Below are 24,397 nucleotides of genomic sequence, written 5' to 3'. Positions count from 1 at the left end.
AAATGTGCCCGAGGCCCCGAGCAAGCAAGAACAGAGCCTATCGAGCTGGGCCTTTTTCCAGGCCACTATTTGGGCTCTGGGCTCAGCCCAATTAACACCCAGACTCGCCGATAAAGAGTATCTATCAATTACTAGCTCGTTGCGGTACAGGGAGGGAGCGTGATCTTATTATATGCGGCTGATCAATAGCTAATCCTATTCTCAACAGAAAATAAAAAGCCCACGAGGGTTGCTGGCAATTGGGCCCGGCCCATGTGGAGTGGCTGGAAAAATCCTTGTGGGTGCATTAACAATCACCAAATCGAATTATTCATTCAGGAATGATTGAAGGATGATATCATCCCCAGGTAAGCTACAGCAGCAATGATTGGACGGACAAAATTCAAACCAAATACGACAGACACAATTGGAAAATACGCACGAAATCATTATTATTATTATTATTATTATTGGATAATGATTTAAACGTTTGTCTGCACGGATGATTAATACCTTGTGTGCGGAGTAAAAAGTCGTCGCTGAGTCGTGTAACGAAGACGTTGAAGGACGGCACTCAAAGACAGCAACCCGGCTGTCACATTGCGTGTGTAGATTTGGGAGCTAATCGAATTTAATTCAACCTAAGTTAATACAAGTAGGTGCATGGATCCAATTTCCATTGCAGTTAGGAATTTACACTAATAATTTAAGAAATTTTTTGACAAACCAATTAAGCAATATTATTATATATATAATTCCATTTTCAATGCATATGTAATTTGCAACATCATGATATAAACTTATGTTAAATATTATGCAGAAACCATCTTCACTCTTACTTTGAAGCCAGCGGTGTAATTAATTAATTTACTCTTTTCTAATATTTCAAGAGTTACTCAATTAGCCAAACCTCGGTCCACTGCAATCCTAATTGAATCCTAAAGCACTTTGAGCCGCACGCTGCCGTTAAGGGCCCTCCTGCTTTTCACTATGGAACTCGTCACCAGAAAAAAACAAAAAAAAAAAAAGAAAAAAAAAAGTCCACTATGGAGCTATTGTCACAAAAATTATGGTGGTCCAATATGTACCGTCCATAATAATTTTGTGGTGGATATGAGGCGATGAGGTTATTTTCTATGCAAAATAATTTTGCGAGCATGATTGCAAAAAATTCAGCACTTCCCCTATTGTATGCATGGGTCCTTATTACTTCTTTCTGACTCAAATCTAAACACAAGAATAAACATTTGTATAAAACTTCTCTATGCATTTCTGTTAACTTTATAATGTAAAATTAAGTTAAAAAAAATAAACCCTAATTAACCATGAAGAACATATTATGGGGGAAATAAATCAAGGGGAGCCGAATTGATTATTATAATACCAAGATAATGACCCCTTTCTTTCAAGACTTTTCAACTCTTTAATATTTTCGTCGACAAATGAAAGCTTACCAAAGCATTCAGACCCACGAAAACGAACCCAACCTAAGAAAACAGGCATGCCCAACAATAGTACATACTTGAAGTGATGGGTAAAATTCTATAAAATCCTGCTCAAACTAACGGTCCTTTTGAACTGGGCCCCTCTCAACTGTACCCCTTTTTTCTTTATTATCAACAATTTCTTAACTTCTAATCTTTTATTATTGTATATATGAGTTATTCTATAGTTAACTAAGTTGTAGATTGTGTTAAATTTAAGGGATCTATTAGCTACTAACTGCTAACTGCTGTTTCGGCTTCATTTGTCCAAAAGAGATTGAAACTATTAAATTTGATGGATTCAATATTGATGAGATTGATAAAATCTTCAATTTATTTAGCTAGAACTATTTGATCAACTCCAAAAATAAATAAATTACTTAATTAAAGTTACATTTAGGGGGCTTCATATATACAGTGGAAATATATAATATTAATCTTGCACATATATAGTTCCATCGATTCACACCTGTTGGACAGCAAACGAACGTAGTAGGTGTGAAGTTACAATCAGAGACAAAGCAAAATTAAAGACTAATTGAATGGTATGGTAGTAGAGCACTATCCACATTAGACGGGGTTCCTCATTCGTTAATTACCCTAGTGATGGTGCGTATGGTGCCAAGAAATTAAGAGAGGTAGTTAGAATAGATTGGTCAACATGCAATATATATATATATATATAATTAGGCTACTATACTATCTATAGTACAGGAGCTCCGGTACTATAGTCTTGCTTTCAATCTTAGAGTGTTCAAATTAACAATCCACACCATTAAATATGATCTAGGGTATATGAAATTTTTAGGAATAAAATTTTAATTTTTTTCGACATCGTTTACTTAGTAAATAAATTATGTCAAAATAGACAGTGAAAATTGAATAATCTTTAAAATTTGAGTATAGGACTTTTAAATTCAAGATTAAGAATGTTAATCTTAATCTAGATAGTTTAAAATATTTTCTATCAAAATTTGAAAAAATTTAGATTCTTCTATACCGTTAAACTCCAAACTCGCCATAATAGTCATTGAAAATTGACAATTTTGAAATGGTTTGATCATAAAGTAAACTATGTCGAAAAAAATATAAAATTTTATTTCTAAAAACTTTAAATATTCTAGATCAGTTTTAACGGTGTGGATCATTAATTTGAACACCCTAAAATCGAAAATGAAACTATAGTACCAGAACCCCGGTACTATAAATAGTATAGGAGGCTAGCTCTCTCTCTCTCTCTCTCTCTATATATATATATAGCTAGATTAAATATTTAATAAACAGCCTCACAAAAAGTGCTTTTGAGAGAGTGCTAGATGAAAAGCTTTCTTTTTTAGCTAGTTAGGTATTGATCATATTGGAAACGGAACTAATTAACCATGATCTTTTGAATTCTTGTGCATGGAAATTTATTCTACCATATACTTTATATTTGAGCTATATACTTTGAAAAGTGATATTAACATATTTATATTTGTTTAGGACAGATTAAATTTATTAAATATAATCCAATTCGAAATGCAGATAATGAATATAGTGGAAAGTACAGATTTATATTTACAGTGAAAAGGGGAGATAAAGAATTGCACTAGGAAATGGATTCATTGTATTTACCGATCAATAGTAATTTTATATTTACTAATATTATTATCGATATAATTCAGTTTCTAACAATCTTGGTCTTTTGTGCCAAGAACAGAAGAATATATTCACGCGTTTATGTCACAATTAAAGTTGGCTTGATCATGAATTTTCACAAGACCGTTAGGCTAGCTCTCTTTCAGACAAGTACGTACTCTTTTATCGTATATAGATCACGAATATTGTTAAAGCAGCAAAAGGAGACAATTAATCTATCGATTTCTCTGGCTATGTCGACATTTCCCCCACCTGCTACAGGAAGTCATGAGGGAGCCCACAAAACTGGACTGTTTAAAATATTGGGTAGTACTACCGACCGCCTCTACAGTAAGTGGCAAAGGGTTTGGTGGTTGCCTGGTTGGTATCAGAAATCTTAAGTTCGAATCCTAGTTGATTCATATTTTCAGCTAAGTTTATTTTTAAATGAAATAAACGAAGAGGTTAGCGTGCACCTATCTCTCTCTCTCTCTAAAAAAAAAAAGGGACAGTACTGTTCCCACTATATATGGTCTATATATGATTCCAAGTGAATGAGTGCTCTTTGTTAATCTTGTAAAACAGTATGGAAAAGTGTTGCGCAAAATTAAATAATATCTAGATGTATAGAGCTAGCAATTCAATAAAGCAATACCTTTCTTTTATTAAAAAATAATAATATTTTTTTGTAGTTTTTAAGAATAGTTAGAGCAAAAACTACAAATTTGAGCTTCTACTTTTGAAACATATATTCTAGAAACTCTTCTCACCACTGCCACTGCCACTGCCAAGGATCTAGCTAATTAACCTTTTGATTGTCAAAACTATTTGATTAGTGTTTTCAAAAGCATGAAAGATGGCTCAGCAGCCAGACGAAAGAAATATCACATATTTAGTTATCCCATAACTCGTAATATGATAGAATTTTTCCGATCGAACAAAAATTGTATGGAGAGCCTCCCTATGAAGATACAATTTGATTGACCGTTTATCACGAACAACGCATAAATCTTAGCTTAGCATAGTGATGAGCAATCAATTAGACCATATTCTCTTTGTGAAGAGGCTCTCGTGTATCCTTTTTTTCTTTTTTCTTTTTTTCTCGATTTGTTCTAGAGAGCTAATCCTAGCTAGTGTTGGCTACATAAGGGTCATTCTTAATTACACGGGTACTATTCCTAGCTAGCTAGTGGTTGTTCTTTGGTTTTGGGAATTCGACCTATATATCGAACTCGATCGTGATTGTATGGCATAAAATTTGCCGGGTTATTATCACAAAAAGTCTCGATCAATACTTTAAACGTGTGAAATCGAGGACTATATAACTCATACACATGCGTCTCTCTCTTTCTTTTTCTATGTAAAAGTTACTAGTGGCCACGGCGAGCTCATACTTTCCTATTTGTAGCTTCATCCAACAATTGTTAGGTGGAGTGAACGCCAGGGACCATAGAACACGTAATACTATTAGATCGACTCACAAATCATAGTCTAAAGTAATTAATTACCTCACACGTCATAAAGCATGGAGGAAAGCATCACAACATGTTACCATGGTTCGATGTTACTTTTTGACTAACTAAATTAATCAACACATGCATGAAAGAAACATTCATTCATTGAATTTAATTATTGGAAAGTTAACATTTCTTTACCTCCAAGTTCTAGTTTGGAAAAGGATGAAAGGGACCGGTTAATTAGTTATGCTAAAAGTTAACAAGCATATATGTGTGTTCACATTCCCCGAATTTCAATTATAACGCGGTCAAGCTCGACCGCAGAACACAACATCAATTCATTATCTCTAATACTTCTAATCCAGTACTTCTTTACTGTTCAAATAATATGAATCCTTTGACACGCTACCTAAGGCTTTTCTATTTCAAGTCCACGCATCTTGAAATCAAAAGAAAAGACACTTAATTAGCTTACGAATACTTTATATTAATCTTTGCGGAGCACCAATCATTTTGAAGCAAATCAAGTATTAATTATCAACTACAGGAAATTGATCAAATCCGCTAGTAGCTAGTAGGAGAATGGGAAACGGAAGCGTGAGAAATCTGCACTGTAAACACCTACCACCTGTGCATGGAAATAGTTGGATGGGGTTCTCAAATGTTCCCTTCTTTTCTTTTCTTTTTTGACTGCCCGTATCTGACACAGTTGACTAACAGCTTGATGGTTGGTACTTATGGTAGCGTTTGGTTCGGGTATAAGTAAGAACTAGTTGTTACAGGAATATGTACAAGCATGGAGATAAGAAAAATAGCGTTTGGATGAAAATTAGGTTGTTTCCGAAAATAAGAGAAATAGCGTTTGGATAGATAATATGGAATAAGAAAAATAGTTGGTAGTTTTATATAGAAAATAAAGATATTGGTGGGAATAGTTATACCCGGTTATTATAGATAACCGAAAACTACTATTCTCGGATAAAAAAATTAGCGTTTGGCAATAAAGAGGGGATAGGGGGTTATCCCTATCCCTATCGATCCCCTTCCCCTATCCCCTTGCCAAATGGTGCTATAAGTTTAAAGTTTAATTCACATTTTTAACGAAATTTATTTCTAAAATAGAAATAATACTTACTATCTTTTTCTGTCTTAAAGAAAAATTTCCTTTTTTCCTTTTTGTGGATGCTATCTTATAGAATTGAGGCAGTTTTTGGTTTTTGAAAAATATCACATAAAATAGTTTTGGCCAAAAAAAATTTTCATTGTGTTTGGTATCGGGAAAAAATAGTTTGTTTCGAAGTTTTTTTTTTTAAAATCATAAATAAATAGTATTTTTATTTTCTGAATATTTTATTCAAAAAATAAAAACTATGAAAAAAAATAATTTTCTTAGAAAATATCTTACAAGCTTTTAATGCTTTTTCGAGGAGCCGAACATCCCCATAATCTACTGGGACTTGTTTGTGGACAATATTTTAAAAAACTTTTTATTTTAATAATTTTGTTAGAAAATATTTTATGAACTTTTAATGCTTTTTCGAGGAGCCGAACATCCCCATAATCGACTGGGACTTGTTTGTGGACAATATTTTAAAAAACTTTTTATTTTATTTATTCTGTAAGATGGACAGAATAAGTAGCTTCCATATAAAAATGAAGCCTTTTTGTTTAATTTTTTAGATCAACTTATATGCGCCGAATATGAGGCGATTAACTTAGCAAAAATGTGAATCAATTAGAATTCGAACTTGAAATCTCAGGTACCAATTATTAAGTTCTTTGTCATTTGTGCTAGGGATGATCGGTAATTTAATACATATATTCATATATAATAATATATATATATATATATACTATTTAAATAAAATAAATATAATTTAAAAATAAAAGAGAAAATTTCTGTAATCTATGGGCATAATTGCCACCAAAATGTCGCAACTGGAGTAACATGAAAGTCCTCTGGAATATTTATGCATAGAAAAAATGGGTCAAACGGCCCGTTTGGAAGTATACTAGCCATAGACTTTAAAATTTGCGTCGGTTTCAGTGTTTCACGGCTCGAGAAAGTCTTGGGATGTGGAATTAAAAGGATTAAAGAAAAAATAATACTATAATCACAAATAAATTCTACAACATAAAAATTTAGGACGAAATGCATAATTTTATATTATTTTCATCAAATTAATGTAGCTTAATTGTAATTTCGATATTCGACTTATAAATCATGCTCACTTTTTTGTATTATTTTTGTCAATTAAATTTCCAAATATGTGAAGTTTTATAAGATTTATATATGAACATAGTAGTTTGTTAGTTTAAATGGACCAACATCCTGTCCTGTGGCTTGAGACCATGTTGGGCCAAGTCACATTCGAAATGGCATGAAGCTGGGTAGGTCGAATCATTTTTGAAATAGCGTGAGGCCGGGTGGGCCGAGTCACAATTAAGACCCGTGGACTCTGTATCTGTACGCTTAAAGTGAATTGGTTGCGTATTCCTAACAGCTCGAACTTTTGGAATTAATAATTAGCGTTAACGATCCGACAAGTGATATCAGAGCCAGAGATCACGGTTCAATTTCTGCATGCTGCCAATATGTGCAGATGCTGGAGGGGGATTGTTGGCTTAAATGGGCCAGCATCCTGCCCTGTGGCGGGAGACCATGTTACGCCGAGTCACGTTCGAAATGGTGTGAGGCTGGATAGGCCGAATCATATTTGAAATGGCATGAGGCCGAGTGGACTGAGTCACAATTGAGACCCGTGGACGCTATATCTGTACGTTTTAAGAACAGCTCGAGCCTTTAGGATTAATGGTTAGTGCCAACGATCTGACATACTTCTCTATGTTTGAATGTTTACAATCAACGACTTGACTATCAGATAATTTATTTAATTATAAAATTATGATAACTCTTGATAAAATGTGATATAAAATAAATAAAAAAATAAATTTATATATCTTACACACTCAAGGAATATAAAAATAAAAGGTGAATCTCTCTCTCATAGATTCACATGCAAATATGCATGTGTTTATTAATTACATAAGCAACTATTCCTATATATATATACTATGCTAGCTAACGTATACTATTCCTGTATTATATTAGTTGAGAAAGATAGCACGCATACACCTCTACCAACCACCACTCATTGTTGCACTGATCGAGGACTCTTTTTTCAAGCTTAGCATCTAATTATGCTCCCTCTCTTTACATTTGTCCATATTATATGCGAGAATGAGGAGTACAGGTTATGTACCACAATCATCAGTGTAAAGTTTAAGCAAGGGAACATCCTTTTTTTTTTCTTTAATACGTATGAGGTGGAGTTGACTATTATTCTAATGAGAAGTGGTTACACCTTCCGTGCATTAATTCGATTTCCTGGTCTATTTTATATATATATATATATATAGTTGCAGCTTCAATCTACACTAGTGAAATACTCGCACGATACTGCGAATATAAAAATATTTTTATAATAAATTTTATTTTTTAATAATTTTTATATAATTTTATAAGTCTAATTATTAATTAAATAAAAATTATATAAAAATAATTTAATAGTTAAATATATTTAAATAAAAGTCATTAAAATTGATATATGCGCAAAGTAAATTTATACAACAATTTATTTGATAAAGATACATATGAAAAGGATTTGAGATAAAATTATCAAAAATAATTTTAAAAAATCAATAAATAGAAGGAAAATAAAATTATAAAAGAAATTGTTTAATAAAATTAATTATATATACACAGAAATAGACTATATTTTTAAAATTTTACTCCTGAAATTTAAATATTATTTTTTTTTATACAACGATATTTTACGTGATTTAAATTGCATTATCATGTTAGATTTTATTACGTGATTTATTATGTGTATTATTAATAAAATTTGGAAATAAATATTATAAGTTAAAATAAAAATTTAGAATTTAAAATTTAAAATTTAAAATTTTAAAGTATCAAAATTTTAAAATTTGATATCAAAATTTAATTACTAATAAGCTGTTATACAATTTATTAATAAAATTAATTAATTATATATATAATTAATAGAAATAGATATATGTGTGAGAGAGAATGAAGTGGAGGGTTGCGGGACAGGTGTCATCCTGATGTTCCCCCAACCCTCCTTTAATGTAATAAAAAAATAAAATAATAAGATAAAAATAAGAAGAAGAAATAGAAATTGATTTATGTTATCTAAGCTACTGTGATGTTGCTGACCCCAGATGGATGACCAATGTTTCTTCAGAAAAAGATCTGATAATTGAAGTTGATTGGCTTTCCAAAATTGTACTCTGTCCACTTGTAATCAAGCTCAATTAATTTACCCTGACCGTCCGTTTCTAGACCAAGTGACAAAGGGCTTCGTGGTTGGTATCTGAAACGTAAGTTCGAATTCTAATTGATTCATATTTCTAGCTAAGTTTATTTCTAAATGAAATAAACGAAATAGGTAGCTTGCTACCTATCTCTTAAAAAATATAAAAAAAAATTTACCCCTTGAATTTGAGATTATATATATATATATATATATATATATATATATATTATATATATATATATATATATATATATATATATATATATAATTGAGTCCTATATTTTAAAAGTACCAAGTCATGATGCTTGTAATTTTTAGCCCTTGGATTAATAGATGTGCGATTATGATGATGTGAGCTCCCTGGTTAAATGATGTGGTTGAATAGTATAATCTAACGGATGAAAATGATCGAAGTCGTAAATTTAACGGTAAAAAATTCACAAGCACAAATGCTTTGCTTTCTACAAGCACCATAGCGCGACTAATATATATATATATATATATATATATATATATATTGATTAATTTTATACAGGTCCCTATAAATATGGTGAATAGCATATATATCCCTATAAAATTCAATTTTCATGTTATCTTTGCAAAAATTATAATGTATTCAGATATATTCCTGCCGTTAATCTCCGTTAGAGAAATCTAGTTAACCATAGTTAAAATACTTAACTATAGTGAGTTAATAAAGTAAAATAACATTTCTATCCCAATTCATCTTTCTCTTCTTCTTCTTCCTCTTCCTCTTCATCTTTCTCTCCTGCTTCTTCTTCTTCCTATTCTTCTTCGTATCCTCATTTTCCTCCTTTTCTCCTCCTTCTTCTTCTTCGTCGTCGTCGTCGCTGCCGTCGTGGTGCCCGTGTGGGCCGTCGTCACCCGCGCCTCCGACCGCATCGGCCGCGCCGTGGACCCGACAAGCTCCGCAACGCCGTTGGCCGCAACCCCGACAAACTCCGCAAGATTGCCGTCGCCGCTGCCATCCGCTCCCACAGCCGAAAGAGGAAGAGGAAGAGGGCAAGGACAAAATAGTCATTTCACATCTCTGCTGTTAAAAAATTAACAGTTTTCTAACTGATACTAACTAGAGGGACATATTTGAATACATTAGAACTTTTGCAGAAAAAATTTATAAAAGTTAAACTTTGTAAGAATATATCTGCTATTCAATATGTTTGTAGGAATCTGTATAAAATTAATCCTATATATATATATATATTTATATATCCTTTTTGTCAAGTAACTGGGAAGTAAATTGGCAAGTGGCTTCATTCCTGTCCTTAGTGCAGAAGGACGAGTCATACCGCATTGATTTCAAATGGGGCTGCCGGCTGCCCTACCCAAGTTGTCCCAGTAATCAACCCATGCCCAACCAACCAGAAACCTGCTCTTCAAAATAGAGAAAAGAATCATTTTTCGTTTTTTCAGAAATTAAAAAGACAGCTCATCTTCTTTTTCGGTGGATAAGAAACACGAAAAGATCCGCACGGTACAAGGCTATTCTGCATATTGCACACCGCACATCAACGAGTCAGCACATCGACGACTCTGAAAAATAACTTTTATGGAATATTGATAGGTGTTTTTTACTTCTTCTTCTTTTTCAGCGGACTAATTATTATATTTTATATTATTATGTATATTAACATCAAATCAACGTCTGTGAGAGTAATATCATGAAAAGCATTGCCGCTGCTCTTCACATTATAACATTGACAGCCACCGAGGCCCAAATTATCTTGTGGAGAAAAAGAGAGGCGCGTGGTTGCTGAGTGATCAAACCCGATTACCCATTTTTAACCCAAGGACAAAAAAAAAAAAAAACAATAAAAATTGCATTTTCTATTCTGAAAATAATTGAGGAATTTGGGATTAGTAGATTATTTATCCTGCACGAATGATTAGCCCGGTAATAATTAGATTTTTATAGAAATTCGGATACGATCCCAAGATAGAACAGCGGTCAACATATTGTGTCCAAAACAAAATCTTTAGCTCATTTTAAAAATAGAGACCTCTACTGAAACTTATATATAGGTGGCCTTCACATGGGAAAAACCTAAAACACCGGCCTCAAAGAGGAAGAAGGTGAAGCCGAAGCAAATCCCAAGAGAGGGGGGAACTCTGTAGAACAGTACTCATCATAACCCATTAGCCCCAGATGAGATCATCTCTCTGTGCATCTCCGATTAAATTCATGTGCAGTTAGTTCCCCAGTGGCATGAGGAAAGTGGGTTCTTCTTGGTTTGGTCAGTTTTCCTTTTCCCCTGCCATGCTTTTACAAATGCTTATTTGCATGCTTTCCACATCCTATTCTGCTTTTTCCTTTTTTTTTTTCGGTGGCTCCCAACTGTACACCGGTTCTGTTTTAACTTGTCCATTATTAGCGTTGGTTGAGCATAACTGCTTTTTCCACCTTCCTCAATTCATGCTTGAAGTCGATGTTTCTTCATAAACATGATGTGATTCGTCGTTCCCTCGCTCTCTTTTTCTCTGCTTTTCCCATGGAATTTGTGCGTTGCCTCTTCATATTCCTGTGGCAAGTTTTGTCGAATTATGCTTCGTATTGGAACCTTTCCTTTTCTTCCTCTGCTTCTCGGTCCCTCTATAGAATCTTATATAGCTTCATGCTTTTAATCCTTTACTCTTCTTCTTTTTTTTCCCCCCCACTACTACTTATCTGCAACACTTGTCTCTCTATTGGAGAATTGCGACGTTTTAAACACTTCTGCTAACATATTCTGGAATTATTCTTCTTCTGATTCATTGATTGCTTTATATGGGGCAGGTGATTAGTTTACATCATCATAAATAGACAGCGGTAATCTGCTATTAATCCATCTCGCGAAATAGATATGGATGTCGAAGAAGAGGCCACCGCCGATCATCCAGACAGTATGGCAGATGAAGAGAGAGGAATTAAAGATGATTCCGACTCGAATTTGGCTGCTTCTCCTCGCGATTCGATGCCAAAAGATGCAGGAGAAGAAGCTGAGAAGAAGCAAAATCAGCGAGAGAGGAGGAAGAAGAAAGAGAAAGAGGAAGAGACCAACTACACAGTTCCATTCCACAAGCTGTTCGCTTTCGCGGATTCAACCGATATTGTTTTGATGATATTGGGAACTGTGGGGGCTGTCGCGAATGGGGCGGCTCTGCCTCTTATGACTGTTTTGTTTGGTAATTTGATCGATGCATTTGGAGGAGCTCTGGATATTCATGACGTAGTTAATAGAGTCTCCAAGGTGAGGGTTTCAGTACTCGCGTGCCCCGAATAAGGATTTTCACCAACGTCTCTTGATTTTAGCGAATCTCAAGTTTCCTGATTCAAGCTTCATAATTTTGTTTGTTGCGAGTATTAATAAAATTCTTCAAGAGAACTTACTATCTGAGTTACGGCGACGGAAAATCTTCGTACTTTATTCACTATCTTAATCGCATGGCTCGCTGACAGCCTGACGTTTTTTTATTGACCGGAAATCTTAGAGTGATACCCAATTAATCGATTTGTAATATAATCTTTGTTTATCTTTTCTTGGTGTTTTACTATAAGAGGGGTTTTAATTGGCCCTATCTCCTCTTTTTTTGGATTCTCAGAGAGAAAAGAAAAGAAAAAAAAGGTGGCATGAACAAGTCTTTCCTTGCATTAAATATGAACAAGTCTAACTAATTTCAGGTATCCCTCGAGTTCATATATCTCGCTATTGGGTCAGGCGTCGCATCATTCTTCCGTAAGTATACAATTGTTGTTAGTTACGCTAGTAAGTCAAGATCAAAATTATACCTCTCAATTTAGTAAAGTGAAAAGCTTAGAAGGATTTACTTTTCTTTGTCAGAGGTCACTTGTTGGATGGCTACTGGGGAAAGACAAGCCGCACGAATACGGAACTTATACTTGAAGACAATACTGAGGCAAGAAATCGCATTTTTCGACAAGCATACTAACACGGGGGAAGTCGTAGGGAGGATGTCCGGTGACACCGTTCTAATTCAAGATGCCATGGGTGAAAAGGTACTACCAATTGCTATGTTGGGTAATTCTGATTTGATTGTTCACCATGCAAGTTATGACCAAATTGGACAGCTCAGTGATGATGAAACTAGTTGTCATTTGAAAATATTCTAGCGATTTATTCAGTCCCAAAAACTCAAATTATGGCCAATATACATTTTTTTTCCCGAGAAAATATGAACAGATAAAAGGAAATCTTGCAGAAAATGAGGAAAAAAAGTAAACTTAGTATGAAGGAATATGAAGCAAACTCAAATACTTGGTTCATTCACCTGCTGCTAGTTCCTCCTCTAATTTCACTAATCAAATGCTAACCTCTCTTTCGTTAGAGAGGTGAATGGAAATTCAGTTATCCGTAATTTCTAGAATAGTGGATGATCTCTGATGTTCTATAATAACGTCGCATTGCTAATTTTTTTTTATTTTTATTTTTTTAACCAGGTTGGTAAATTTATTCAGCTTGTGACAACGTTCTTTGGAGGCTTTATAGTAGCATTTGTTCAAGGTTGGCTTCTTACTCTTGTAATGCTCTGCACGATTCCACCCCTTGTGCTCGCCGGAGCAGTCATGTCCACTGTTGTAGCCAAAATGGCTTCAATTGGACAAGCAGCTTATGCAGAAGCAGCAGTCATTGTGGAACAGACAATTGGCACTATTAGAACAGTATGTACCGCAGTTTTCTTCACCTCAGAATATCATTACATTGGTATTTGTATTACTTAGATAAAAACGTACAGACGCTACCTAAACTATGGCACTTTCAGAAACGGGTACATAACTTTGAAAAGTTTTGATTTGCATACCTAGCCTTTCTAGTTTTTTTTTAAAATTTTTATTTTGCTCCGTCTGCCAAAACTTAAGGGTGTTTTAACCTTTAGTTTTTTTTTTATTTCCAGGATGGATATTCTATAATCTAACAGAATGTTCTGTTACTTGGCAAACAAATTCTGTAACTTTTGTCTCTGACAGAAACTGCTTAGTTTTTACAGATCCTAATGAGGAACTGAAATATACATTAATGTAAATTTAGGTACTGAAATTGAAAATTTTAAAGTTTGTATACCCGTTACAAATGCGCTTTACTTCAGCTAGTGTTTATTTGTATAGTTTTAACTTGTTCCTCGTGGTACTTGATTACATATTAAAATACGATTCACCCAGGTGGCTTCTTTTACCGGAGAAAAGCAAGCAATAGAGAAATATAATAAATCGCTTAAGAGGGCTTATAGTTCAGGAGTTCAAGAGGGTCTTGCTGCAGGGCTTGGAATGGGAACAGTTATGCTGCTTTTGTTCTGTGGGTACTCTTTGGGAATATGGTATGGTGCGAAGCTGATACTGGATAAAGGGTATACTGGTGCTAAAGTTATGAATGTGATATTTGCGGTTCTGACCGGTTCCCTGTAAGTTGTTAATTGCTCTTTTTATGATTTTGCTGTCAATAGATGTTGCATTATCCATATGTGTGCAATTCACAATACGTTAAAGCTTTCTAAGAAGATCCAAAGAAGTACTCTAGCTCATGTATGAAGGAGATTGAAAGGGAGAACCATAAGAATGAGTTGTTCGTTCACGGTGAAGCTCTGAAAGTTGTTAATTTCTCTTAACTGTTAATCTCTATATCTGAAGCTATGTTGGATTCTGCAGTTTTTGCTCATTGCTAGTAGACTAAATAGTTCATGCTATGTGACAAACCAATGTAATATGTAACTGTTTAATATTGCTGGTGATGCATCATTTTTCTCTGATAAAACAGGTTTTATTTGAAAGAAAAGTAATCATTACTGACCAAACCTCTTTACAACTTGCCGAAATAGGTTAAACATTCTCTATCAGTATCTCTTTTGGCTTTTCTAGCTGATCTTTTGAATTGTATTCTGGATTATATACAAATAGTCGATGAAGTAGCCGGAGTCACTTAATCTGGGTTTCTCAAGAAAAAAAAATTATAATACAACTTGAAACATGCAGCTAACATACAACCAAATCAGCATATCGAAATAAATGATATGGCAATTGTTTTCTCACGATTCCAATTGACAAACTTCAGCAGCTTATGGGCATGTAAAGCACTTCTTTTTCTAAAAGCAATCCCAATCGTTGATTTTTTCCATTTCCAACAATTTAACTTTTATTTATGTTCTCTAGATCTCTAGGCCAGGCATCTCCAAGTCTAAAGGCTTTTGCAGCTGGACAAGCCGCAGCTTACAAAATGTTCGAGACTATAAACAGAAATCCTGAGATTGATACTTACAGCACTTCAGGAAAGAAGCTTGATGATATTCGAGGAGATATAGAATTTAGAGATGTTTATTTCTCCTACCCAGCTAGACCTAATGAACAAATCTTCAAAGGATTTTCTCTCTTTATACAAAGTGGCATGACTGTGGCATTAGTGGGAGAGAGTGGGAGTGGAAAATCAACAGTGATTAGTTTAATTGAACGATTTTATGACCCACAAGCTGGACAAGTTCTTATAGATGATGTAGATCTCAGAGAATTTCAATTAAGGTGGATTAGAGGTAAAATTGGGCTTGTTAGCCAGGAGCCAGTCCTATTTGGTGGTAGTATAAGAGATAACATAGCGTATGGCAAGGATAATGCGACAATAGAAGAAATCAGAGCTGCAGCAGAGCTTGCTAATGCATCCAAATTTATAGATAAAATGCCTCAGGTAAGATTTTTTTTTAAAAAATTCTTTCAAAAGAGACTATTGATTGAAATGCTTCAAAGATGATAGTTATGTTTTTTAACATGGATGAGATGCAATACGAGCAGGGATTCGACACTGTGGTTGGGGAGCATGGAACTCAGCTGTCCGGAGGTCAAAAGCAAAGGATTGCCATTGCCAGAGCCATTCTAAAAGACCCAAGAATTCTGCTCCTTGATGAAGCCACAAGTGCATTGGATGCAGAGTCTGAAAGAATAGTGCAGGAGGCTCTTGATCGGGTCATGACGAATAGAACTACAGTCATTGTAGCTCATCGGCTAAGCACAGTCAGAAATGCTGATACTATTGCAGTGATACATCGAGGCTCAATTGTTGAAAAAGGTACAAATCAATAGATCATTCTATCTTTTCCTAGTTTTTCCCCCTGAGGCGATATCTGGGCTTATTTCTTAACCCCTTATTTTTTCGAGTCATAATCCAAGTGAAACTCTTTATACCCTGTTAAATTTCTACAAAGGAAAGCATGACATTTACTGAGTCTGTTTGGTCCGGCTGGAGTTTTTACAAAGCTGATGCTTGTTTGAAGAAACATTAACTGCTGCTGTGTAGAAAATTTTGCAACAGCCTCTTGTTGTAATGAAAGCAGAAGATTCTAATTAGGATTTCTGCTTTCAGTGCCCGCATGTTCATATTAGCTTCCAGCCTCAATAAAAGCTAGCTCAAGCTTATCGTGTTGAACTCGCCCTTTTGACTAGATAAACAACAAAAGTTCTACAGTCTACAGTTAAAATTGTAATATATTTTTTACTAGGTTCACACTTGGAGCTGCTAAAGGACCCAAACGGAGCTTATAGCCAACTCATACGTTTGCAAGAAATGAATCAAGATTCTGATTATGTAAACCGGTCAGACCAAGATGGGCGGGTGGGCTCAGGGTATCGTTCAAGCAAACAAAAGTCAATAAAGCACTCAGCTAGCCGAGGATCATCTCTTGAGAACAGCAGCCACCACTCATTCTCGGTGCCATTCGGCTTCTCCATAGGATATGACATTCAGGATAGCACATCCCAGATGACAGAGCCTCTCCCTCAAGAAAAAGAAGTATCTCTTCTCCGCCTTGCTTATCTTAACAAGCCAGAAATCCCTGTACTTATTCTCGGTTCTATTGCTGCAGTTATAAGTGGGGTGATATTCCCAATTTTTGCCATACTATTATCCAATGTCATAAATACATTTTATCAGCCGCCTCATAAGCTCAAAAAGGATTCAAAGTTCTGGTCATCGATGTTCTTGGTATTCGGTGCAGTGTCCTTAATGTCACTTCCTGCTGCTTCTTATTTCTTTGCTATTGCTGGGTGCAAATTAATCAAAAGGATTAGGTTAATGACTTTCAAGAAAGTGGTTAATATGGAAATACGATGGTTTGATGATCCAGAGAATTCTAGTGGAGCAATCGGTGCAAGATTATCAGCCGACGCAGCTAAAGTTAGGAGTCTTGTGGGTGACGCACTTTCTCTAGTTGTTCAAAACACTGCAACTTTAGTTGCTGGTTTGGTGATTGCTTTTGTTTCAAATTGGCTATTGTCTCTGATTATCTTGGCTCTGATACCCCTCATAGGCCTCAATGGGTGGATCCAAATGAAGTTTATTCAAGGATTTAGCGCAGATGCAAAGGTTAGCCTTTGGAAAACTTTTTGAAAGAATATATTTTAATAGCCTTCAGACAATAAGACTAAGTTCATACTTCTATAAAATTATGGTCTTGCTTATTATTCCAAGATGGCCTCAAAGATAACTCATGGTATACCCTCTTGTAGGATTTGTAATGCCTTTGTTTCTTTATGTATCTCTAAAATAAAGATGATTTAATATGCTTAGACCATGCAATTTTGGTCGTTCAAATTGGTGAATTTTGATGATGGTTGCAGATGATGTACGAGGAAGCTAGTCAGGTTGCTAATGATGCAGTAGGGAATATAAGAACAGTTGCTTCATTCTCTGCTGAAGAGAAGGTGATGGAACTCTACAAGAAGAAATGCGAAGGACCTATGAGAACAGGAATTAGACAGGGAATAATCAGTGGTATAGGTTTTGGAGTTTCCTTCTTCTTGCTGTTTTGCGTATATGCAGTCAGTTTCTATGCTGGAGCTCGGCTTGTTGAGGATCAGAAGACAACTTTTGCCAAAGTTTTTCGAGTATGCTCTTTCTTTTTTCTTTTTCTTTTTCTTTTTTTTTGATTAAACAGGGGTATACCCTATTTGAGGAAATACAATGGGAAATCAAAAGGGCTCTGTCACCCAACTGTGGTTACTCGAAGAACAGTTGAACGTACAGCCAAAGCACTACCCCCCCAAGACTGAGGTCCAAAAGTTAATGCTAGAAAAAACCTTGCTACCCACATCTTCACTTCGAGCATGCTCTTTCTTCATCTTAAGATGTTTGCACTTAAATTATACATAAGAACCGCCAACAGACAAATTCATGAATTAAATTCATGTGGACACTTCTTATGCTTTTATATTGATAAAGTAATATTAATCTGCAAATTGGAGCACGGATGACATTATAGTAGATTAGACTACAGCAATCGCTACACAAGATGAAAACTTTGCAGTATATGTATGTTTAAAGCTGAGGCGACAGTGAGATTTATTGCTTCTATCTTTCTGTGCAGGTTTTTCTTGCTCTTGCAATGGCAGCTATTGGAGTTTCGCAGTCGAGCTCTTTAACATCGGATTCTTCTAAAGCACAATCTGCTGCAGCTTCTGTGTTTGCAATAATTGACCGAAAATCTAAGATAGACCCAAGTGACGATACCGGCTTAACTTTAGAAACCGTAAGGGGTAACATAGAGTTCCAACATGTCAGCTTTAGATACCCCACACGGCCAGATGTCCAGATTTTCCAAGACCTTTGCTTAAAAATCCCTGCAGGAAAGGTATGATTTGATATTTAATAAGACAGCCTCATGGTAGTAGTATTTCAAAAGTTAAACTCCTCTACTGTGGTAATTAGCAAGGACGGTGATGACCCAAACTGAAAATTGTGCTCCCAGCAATTACTTTCAATTGTTCTTGTACTTTTTAACTACAGGAAGAGATAGATCTGCCTTACACAGATTGCAGAATAGGATTAAGAATACGACCATGCATGTACGAGAGGATCCAATAGATTTATGTTAATTAATCACTGTGAAATCTAAATTTTTCATATTTGTCCTTCAAAAACTCAATTTGTTACATATATATATGTACCCTTGCGCTTGCAGAAGTGTTCCTTTATAGAGATCTTCTTTTAGTACAAAACTAACATTCCCTCTTGAATTGGATGGCTCCACGAACTTTAAATAGAGGTGTTTTTCTAACAGACTGCAACATCAAGGGGAATGCATGGGGGAGGGATGTATAAATAGATGATTTTGCAGGGGATATATGTTGGCGCCCCTAATATATTTTGCAAATTCTAAGTGTATGAAGTTCGTTCTTTCATATAGTAATCCATGGGATATATTTTGACTGCCTACTATGGTGAGATTGCATAAGGAACGAGGTAAAGTTACAGGTGCTGCTGGAAAATCTAACAGGCATTTTTTTTTGACTTACTAGACTGTTGCACTTGTTGGGGAGAGTGGTAGCGGCAAATCGACAGCCATATCATTGTTGCAGAGATTTTACGATCCCAATTCGGGTCAGATATTGCTAGATGGAGTTGAAATACGAAAGCTTCAGCTAAGATGGTTGAGACAGCAGATGGGTCTGGTGAGTCAAGAACCAGCTCTATTCAACGACACAATTCGAGCAAATATTGCTTATGGAAAGGAGGGAAGGGCCACGGAGTCCGAAATTAAAGCTGCGGCTGAGTTGGCAAATGCTGACAAGTTCATTAGCGCTTTGCAAAAGGTTAGATGCTATCAATTAATAGTTGTTCTCTTTTGGAAAGTATCTTTTGATTTACTTTGCATTAAATGAGTTAGTGTGGTTCTATTCTTCTTCGAAATATTTGCGAATAAATATTTTGAGAGACTTACAATTGGTTTTTACAACTTTCAGACAAGCCTGTTTATCTAAGAAGAGTTATACTGCAGTTTCCTTTCTTATACTCATCATAATTGCGGAAAATATTCTTAATCTGCAGGGCTATGATACATTGGTTGGCGAGCGTGGGGTTCAATTATCTGGTGGGCAGAAGCAGCGTATCGCAATCGCACGCGCCATGGTGAAAGACCCCAAAATTTTGCTTCTTGATGAGGCAACAAGTGCGCTCGATGCTGAATCTGAACGGGTGGTTCAGGATGCGCTGGACCGCGTGATGGTTAATCGGACGACAGTGGTCATAGCTCATCGGTTGTCTACAATAAAAGGTGCTGATTTGATTGCAGTGGTGAAAAATGGGCAGATCATAGAGAAAGGAAAGCATGAGGACTTGATAAATATCAAGGATGGGGCTTATGCTTCCTTGGTAGCTCTGCATTCGCGTGGTTCTTCCTAGTATCGAACAGTTTGGGCCATTTCTCTGTTCTATTCCGTGGTTCATATTTTTCTCTGATCTACTCAGATTCCAGTTTTGTTTCTCCCTTCGCGGGTAATTCATTGAATCTGAGCAAAACAACAATTGAAGTGTAAACTGTAACCTTATTAACTGTAAATGTCAAATAATGCAAGAAAAGAGATTGAGCGGGCCCATCAAACATGCGCTCTTGTTCTATAGCTGATTGTAGCAGGATAAGATTTACGTGACCTTGCCTACGGCCATTTAGTATTCATTTGTATACAAATTTTACTATCAATCTAATACTTTATTTTATTCGAATTTTACTAATCAATCTGATAATAATAATTTGATATTCATGTCATCGGGGAAAAAGTGCTTCTAAGCCTACAACAAGGAGGAAATATAGAAAATTAACACTAACATCCTATCATTTATCTTCAGTCAATCACATCTCTATTTTCGAGGAAAAGAATATAATAAATATATTTTTTTAATAACTGTGATAAAATTGATGAATTAAAAAAAAAAAAATCTGATTAATTAAAAATACTATATCAGTAATATAACTGCCATATTCTATACTCTTTTTCACAACACCGAGAGAGGATTGTGAAATTTTATTTTAGTTGCCAGTGTCCTGGTGTTGTGCGACGTGTCGCTTACATGGACGAATCTGAAACGTTAAACTCCACCGAACCGCATTCAACGGTCCGGATTCCCGGTCTTCGCGTGCCGGCGCGTGGGCCGCTTAGGCGACCACGAGCACGGGCGCGTAGCGACCATCCTATTTCCAATTAGGAAAGCAACATCTTCTGCCCAGTTATGTTTCGCCACGTGTCCCTAACACGTTCCGATTACGGCTCCTAGCGATTTCTCCTCCTCTTCCGAGTAGGAATCATTCGCTCGCGCAATAAAAGGAGGCGAGGATAATCCATAATTGTAGCGTGTGATAGTCGAACCCCAATCCCCAATCCCCAATCCCCAATCCCTAATCAATCTCCGCGACGCGATGGAGATATCCGGCGCCGTCGTGATCCGGCGATCGCCGATCGTCTCCGGCGCCGGGATCCGGCGTGGATTGGCCGATCCTTCTCTATTCTCCGGCCGCACGGTAGCCGGAAGCGGGAGGCGGCTTAGGGTTCCGGCGAGGAGGCCGAGCGGAAGCAGTGGAGGGTTCTTCGACGAGGGGCACCTCAAGTACTACGTGTCTCCGGCGAGGTGCGGGGAGAGGAAGAAGGAGGAGAAGAAGAGGGCGAAGCTCGTGAAGGGACTTAGGAAGGATCTCGCCGCGCTTCATTCCATGGGTTTCGGTGTTGGGATCGAAGAGGCAGTCGCCGGGGCCGGGGAGGTTAAGAGCAAGATGATCTCGGTAAGCTTCTGCTCTTTGTATCTATGTTTTATGTTCTTTTTTTTTTGGCTTTTTTAGTAGTAAGTATTTATTTTATCTGGTGGATTATCGTTGAGTAATTTGCTTTGATTGATGAGAGAAGGCTGTGTTGATCTTATTTCTGGATATTATGATCATATGTAAGAGGAATGATTCATTAATAATTGTTGTATTGTCTAAATAGTTTTCTTAGATATTACTCTATCAGTCAATTTCCGACGATTCTGGTAGCGGATATCTTTTTCTCCTTGTTTACTATCTGTTTATCTTTGAGCTTCTGTGTATCAAGTGTAATGAAGCTCGCATGTGAGAAAATTAAACAAGATGAAGATGGAAAAACAGATGGAGTATGGCGCATTTGAATGGATAATGCAGGAATTAGTAACATTTCAGTGATTAATAAAGCAAGAAAAAATAAACGACCGCCTAATTCCTCCTTCCTAAAGTTGATACATGTTATTATGTAAATTGGTGTTGTTGGTCTGATGTCGATGCTGTTTGTTGATTTCTTGTGTGTTAGATTTTATTTGGTTACTATAGATGTCGATTGTCTCTTCGTATTTGCAATATTTTAGGGAAAACTTGCCTCATCTCTTTCAGGAGGTTCTGTTGTTTTTGTTTATTAACATAACATATGCGCTTCATCTGTCGGTATTGAGAAGATGTGATCTTCATCTCGGAATCATTGTCACTTCATGAGGATGACCTGATTATATCCTTGAGAAGAGAAACAATTGCTGCGAACTTTGCCGTCTCCAATTGTTATGCTAAAGTGTCTTTTGTAGGAGCCCAGTTGATTTTCCTAAATTGGAAAAAATATCAAAAGCATGTCAGAACATTGGAGGAGAAAGTTTGGGTCGGTGTTATCTGATAACTTATCATGTCTAATCTATAATATTTGCAGGAAGCAGCAGAGTTGTTGCTGACTCAGCTGAACCAGATGAGAGCCCAAGAGAAGGAGATGAAGAAGAAGAGGAAAGAAGAGAAGAAGGCTGCAATGAAATCCACAAAGATGAAAGGTTGCGCTGATGATGACGACTCCTCGTGTTCTTCCTCTGAATCAAGCGACAGCGAGTGTGAAGAAACTGTCAGCATGAGCACGTGTAAAACTGCTTCTGCTATAGTACCTCATCCACAATCCGTGGTCACGGTGGTTCCAACTGTGAATTCTCTGTGTAATGCACAACCTCAAACTAAACCGATAACATCAAAACATGCCCTGGAATGCTGTGGTGAGAGCAATGTGGCGGTCGAGAAGCCTATTGATAGTAAGATTGAGGTCTGCATGGGAGGAAAGTGCAAACGATCGGGGGCGTTGGAGTTGATGAAGGAATTTGAGAGAGAGGTCGGTATCGAAGGTGCGGTTGTTGGATGCAAGTGTATGGGCAAGTGCAAAGATGGACCAAATGTTCGAGTTTTGAATCACAATGCAGAAGTGGGCTCCCTGAAGGTCTCGAAGAATCCTCTCTGTATTGGTGTTGGTCTTGAGGATGTAGGTACTATAGTTGCCAATTTCTTTTCAGAGAAGGATGTCGGCCTCATGACAGCGTAGGTATGATCTTGGTTTATATAGTAGTCGTATAGCTAGCATGTTCGTACACCGAATGAGAGTTCTAATACCATGATCTACTTGCCTTTTAAATGGACTGTAAGGGTAATGGTTTAGAATGATTATGGCTAGAGATAAATTCAACCTGGATCTGTATTGTGGCTTCCAAGTTTCTCTTCTTTTTTTTGTTTTAAGAAATGTTTGTAAATGGTTCTTTTCTAAAGCTTTCTGTGCTCTTATTCGTGCTAAGTTGTATGAGGTTCTATTTGCATATGGTAAAGGTGATGTTTCAGCTCTCCGACAATGAAACTTGGCACGAAGAATAGTTAAAAGCTTATTGATGGATGTTGCAGGCTCGTCTGATTGATCTGATATTATTTGTTTAATCAAAAACCAATCATCCAAATATTGAGAAGACGCTATGAATAAACATCCTTACAAATTAGCTATTTGATAACGTAGTTTTGAGGAGTTTGAATAAGATGTTAGAATAGATCTGAGGTTTGAATTGCATGAATTTACAATTATAAGATTCTGGATAGCAAGATTTTATCATAGAAAAATTTGAAGTGAAAATTGCACATGCATTTCCCCCTGAATACACGTCCATGCAAATTTTTATTCCATGTTTTTATCAGGCCACGTCTTAACCACGCTTCATTCTTATTCTGGGCCGACCAAAGGCAAGAATTATGCTTGTCTTGGTCGTATTTCAGCACAGTTTTGTTAGGCCGGGCTCAGCCGAGTTGGGCCAATAAGAACTACTCATTCGAGAACATTTGCTTGGGCCGAACTTAGTCAAATCGCAGGGCCCAAAAGGCTTAATTGGGCTGGGCTCCGTTTAGATTAGGCTGTATGGGCTCTGTCCGATTCCGGCCTCTCTCGTTTTGTTAAGTCTATTTTGGCAGGCCTCGGGAAATGCCTAATGTGAAACTGAAAACTTTCTATTTTAGACAGTTCCCGAGGCCTGCCAAAATAGACTTCACAAAACGACAGAGGCCGGACTCGGACAGAGCCCATACAGACCAACATGACTCAGGCCGGCCCAATTGAACACTTTAACGTTGCACTAAATGGGCCGCGGCTGAATGGGCCAAAAATGATCGGTACGATATGTCTAAATGGGCTCCCCATGGACCATACCTTATTTTATCCGATTAACAAGGGCCTTAGTAAGCGGACTTCATTATTTCTTTTTAAATTTACTAAGCCATTTGACAACAGACCCTCCTTTAAATTTTTTTTCACCTTTTTAAAATTTTATTTATTAATGCTATTTCAATTTTTATATATTTTAATTTAAATTATTTTCATCTCAGATGAATTTGAGGGTAATGTTGTTAAATTAACTTGCCAATTTTGTTAGCTATTAACATCGGGTAGCCAGCTAAATGACTAGCCGAATTCTCA

At 36.2% G+C, this 24,397-nt stretch overlaps 2 protein-coding genes across 4 annotated transcripts; both read left to right on the top strand.

Moving 5' to 3' along the window:
* LOC109708845 (ABC transporter B family member 4-like) lies at nt 10,875-20,266 on the top strand. 3 transcript variants are annotated; one of them, XM_020230708.1, is made up of 13 exons: nt 10,875-11,132; nt 11,672-12,125; nt 12,557-12,611; nt 12,717-12,892; nt 13,334-13,555; nt 14,054-14,292; nt 15,038-15,563; nt 15,668-15,941; nt 16,372-17,234; nt 17,489-17,755; nt 18,235-18,498; nt 19,166-19,459; nt 19,695-20,266. In XM_020230708.1, the coding sequence occupies exons 2-13, from the start codon at nt 11,739-11,741 to the stop codon at nt 20,046-20,048; spliced, it is 3,921 nt and encodes a 1,306-aa protein (XP_020086297.1). In that variant the 5' UTR covers nt 10,875-11,132; nt 11,672-11,738; the 3' UTR covers nt 20,049-20,266. The 3 variants fall into 3 exon arrangements, with proteins under 3 accessions (XP_020086297.1, XP_020086298.1, XP_020086299.1); XM_020230709.1 differs by lacking the exon at nt 10,875-11,132 and adding an exon at nt 11,282-11,422; XM_020230710.1 differs by lacking the exon at nt 10,875-11,132 and having other exon boundaries at nt 11,984-12,125; nt 12,478-12,611.
* Nucleotides 20,936-23,291, top strand: LOC109708846. Its single transcript, XM_020230712.1, has 2 exons — nt 20,936-21,420; nt 22,343-23,291. Exons 1-2 carry the CDS (start codon nt 21,061-21,063, stop codon nt 22,988-22,990), a joined length of 1,008 nt encoding a protein of 335 aa, XP_020086301.1. The 5' UTR covers nt 20,936-21,060; the 3' UTR covers nt 22,991-23,291.

This window comes from Ananas comosus, linkage group 4, assembly GCF_001540865.1.
Source record: "Ananas comosus cultivar F153 linkage group 4, ASM154086v1, whole genome shotgun sequence".
Classification (NCBI taxonomy): Eukaryota; Viridiplantae; Streptophyta; class Magnoliopsida; order Poales; family Bromeliaceae; genus Ananas; species Ananas comosus.
This window is presented reverse-complemented; position numbering and strand designations above follow the sequence as displayed.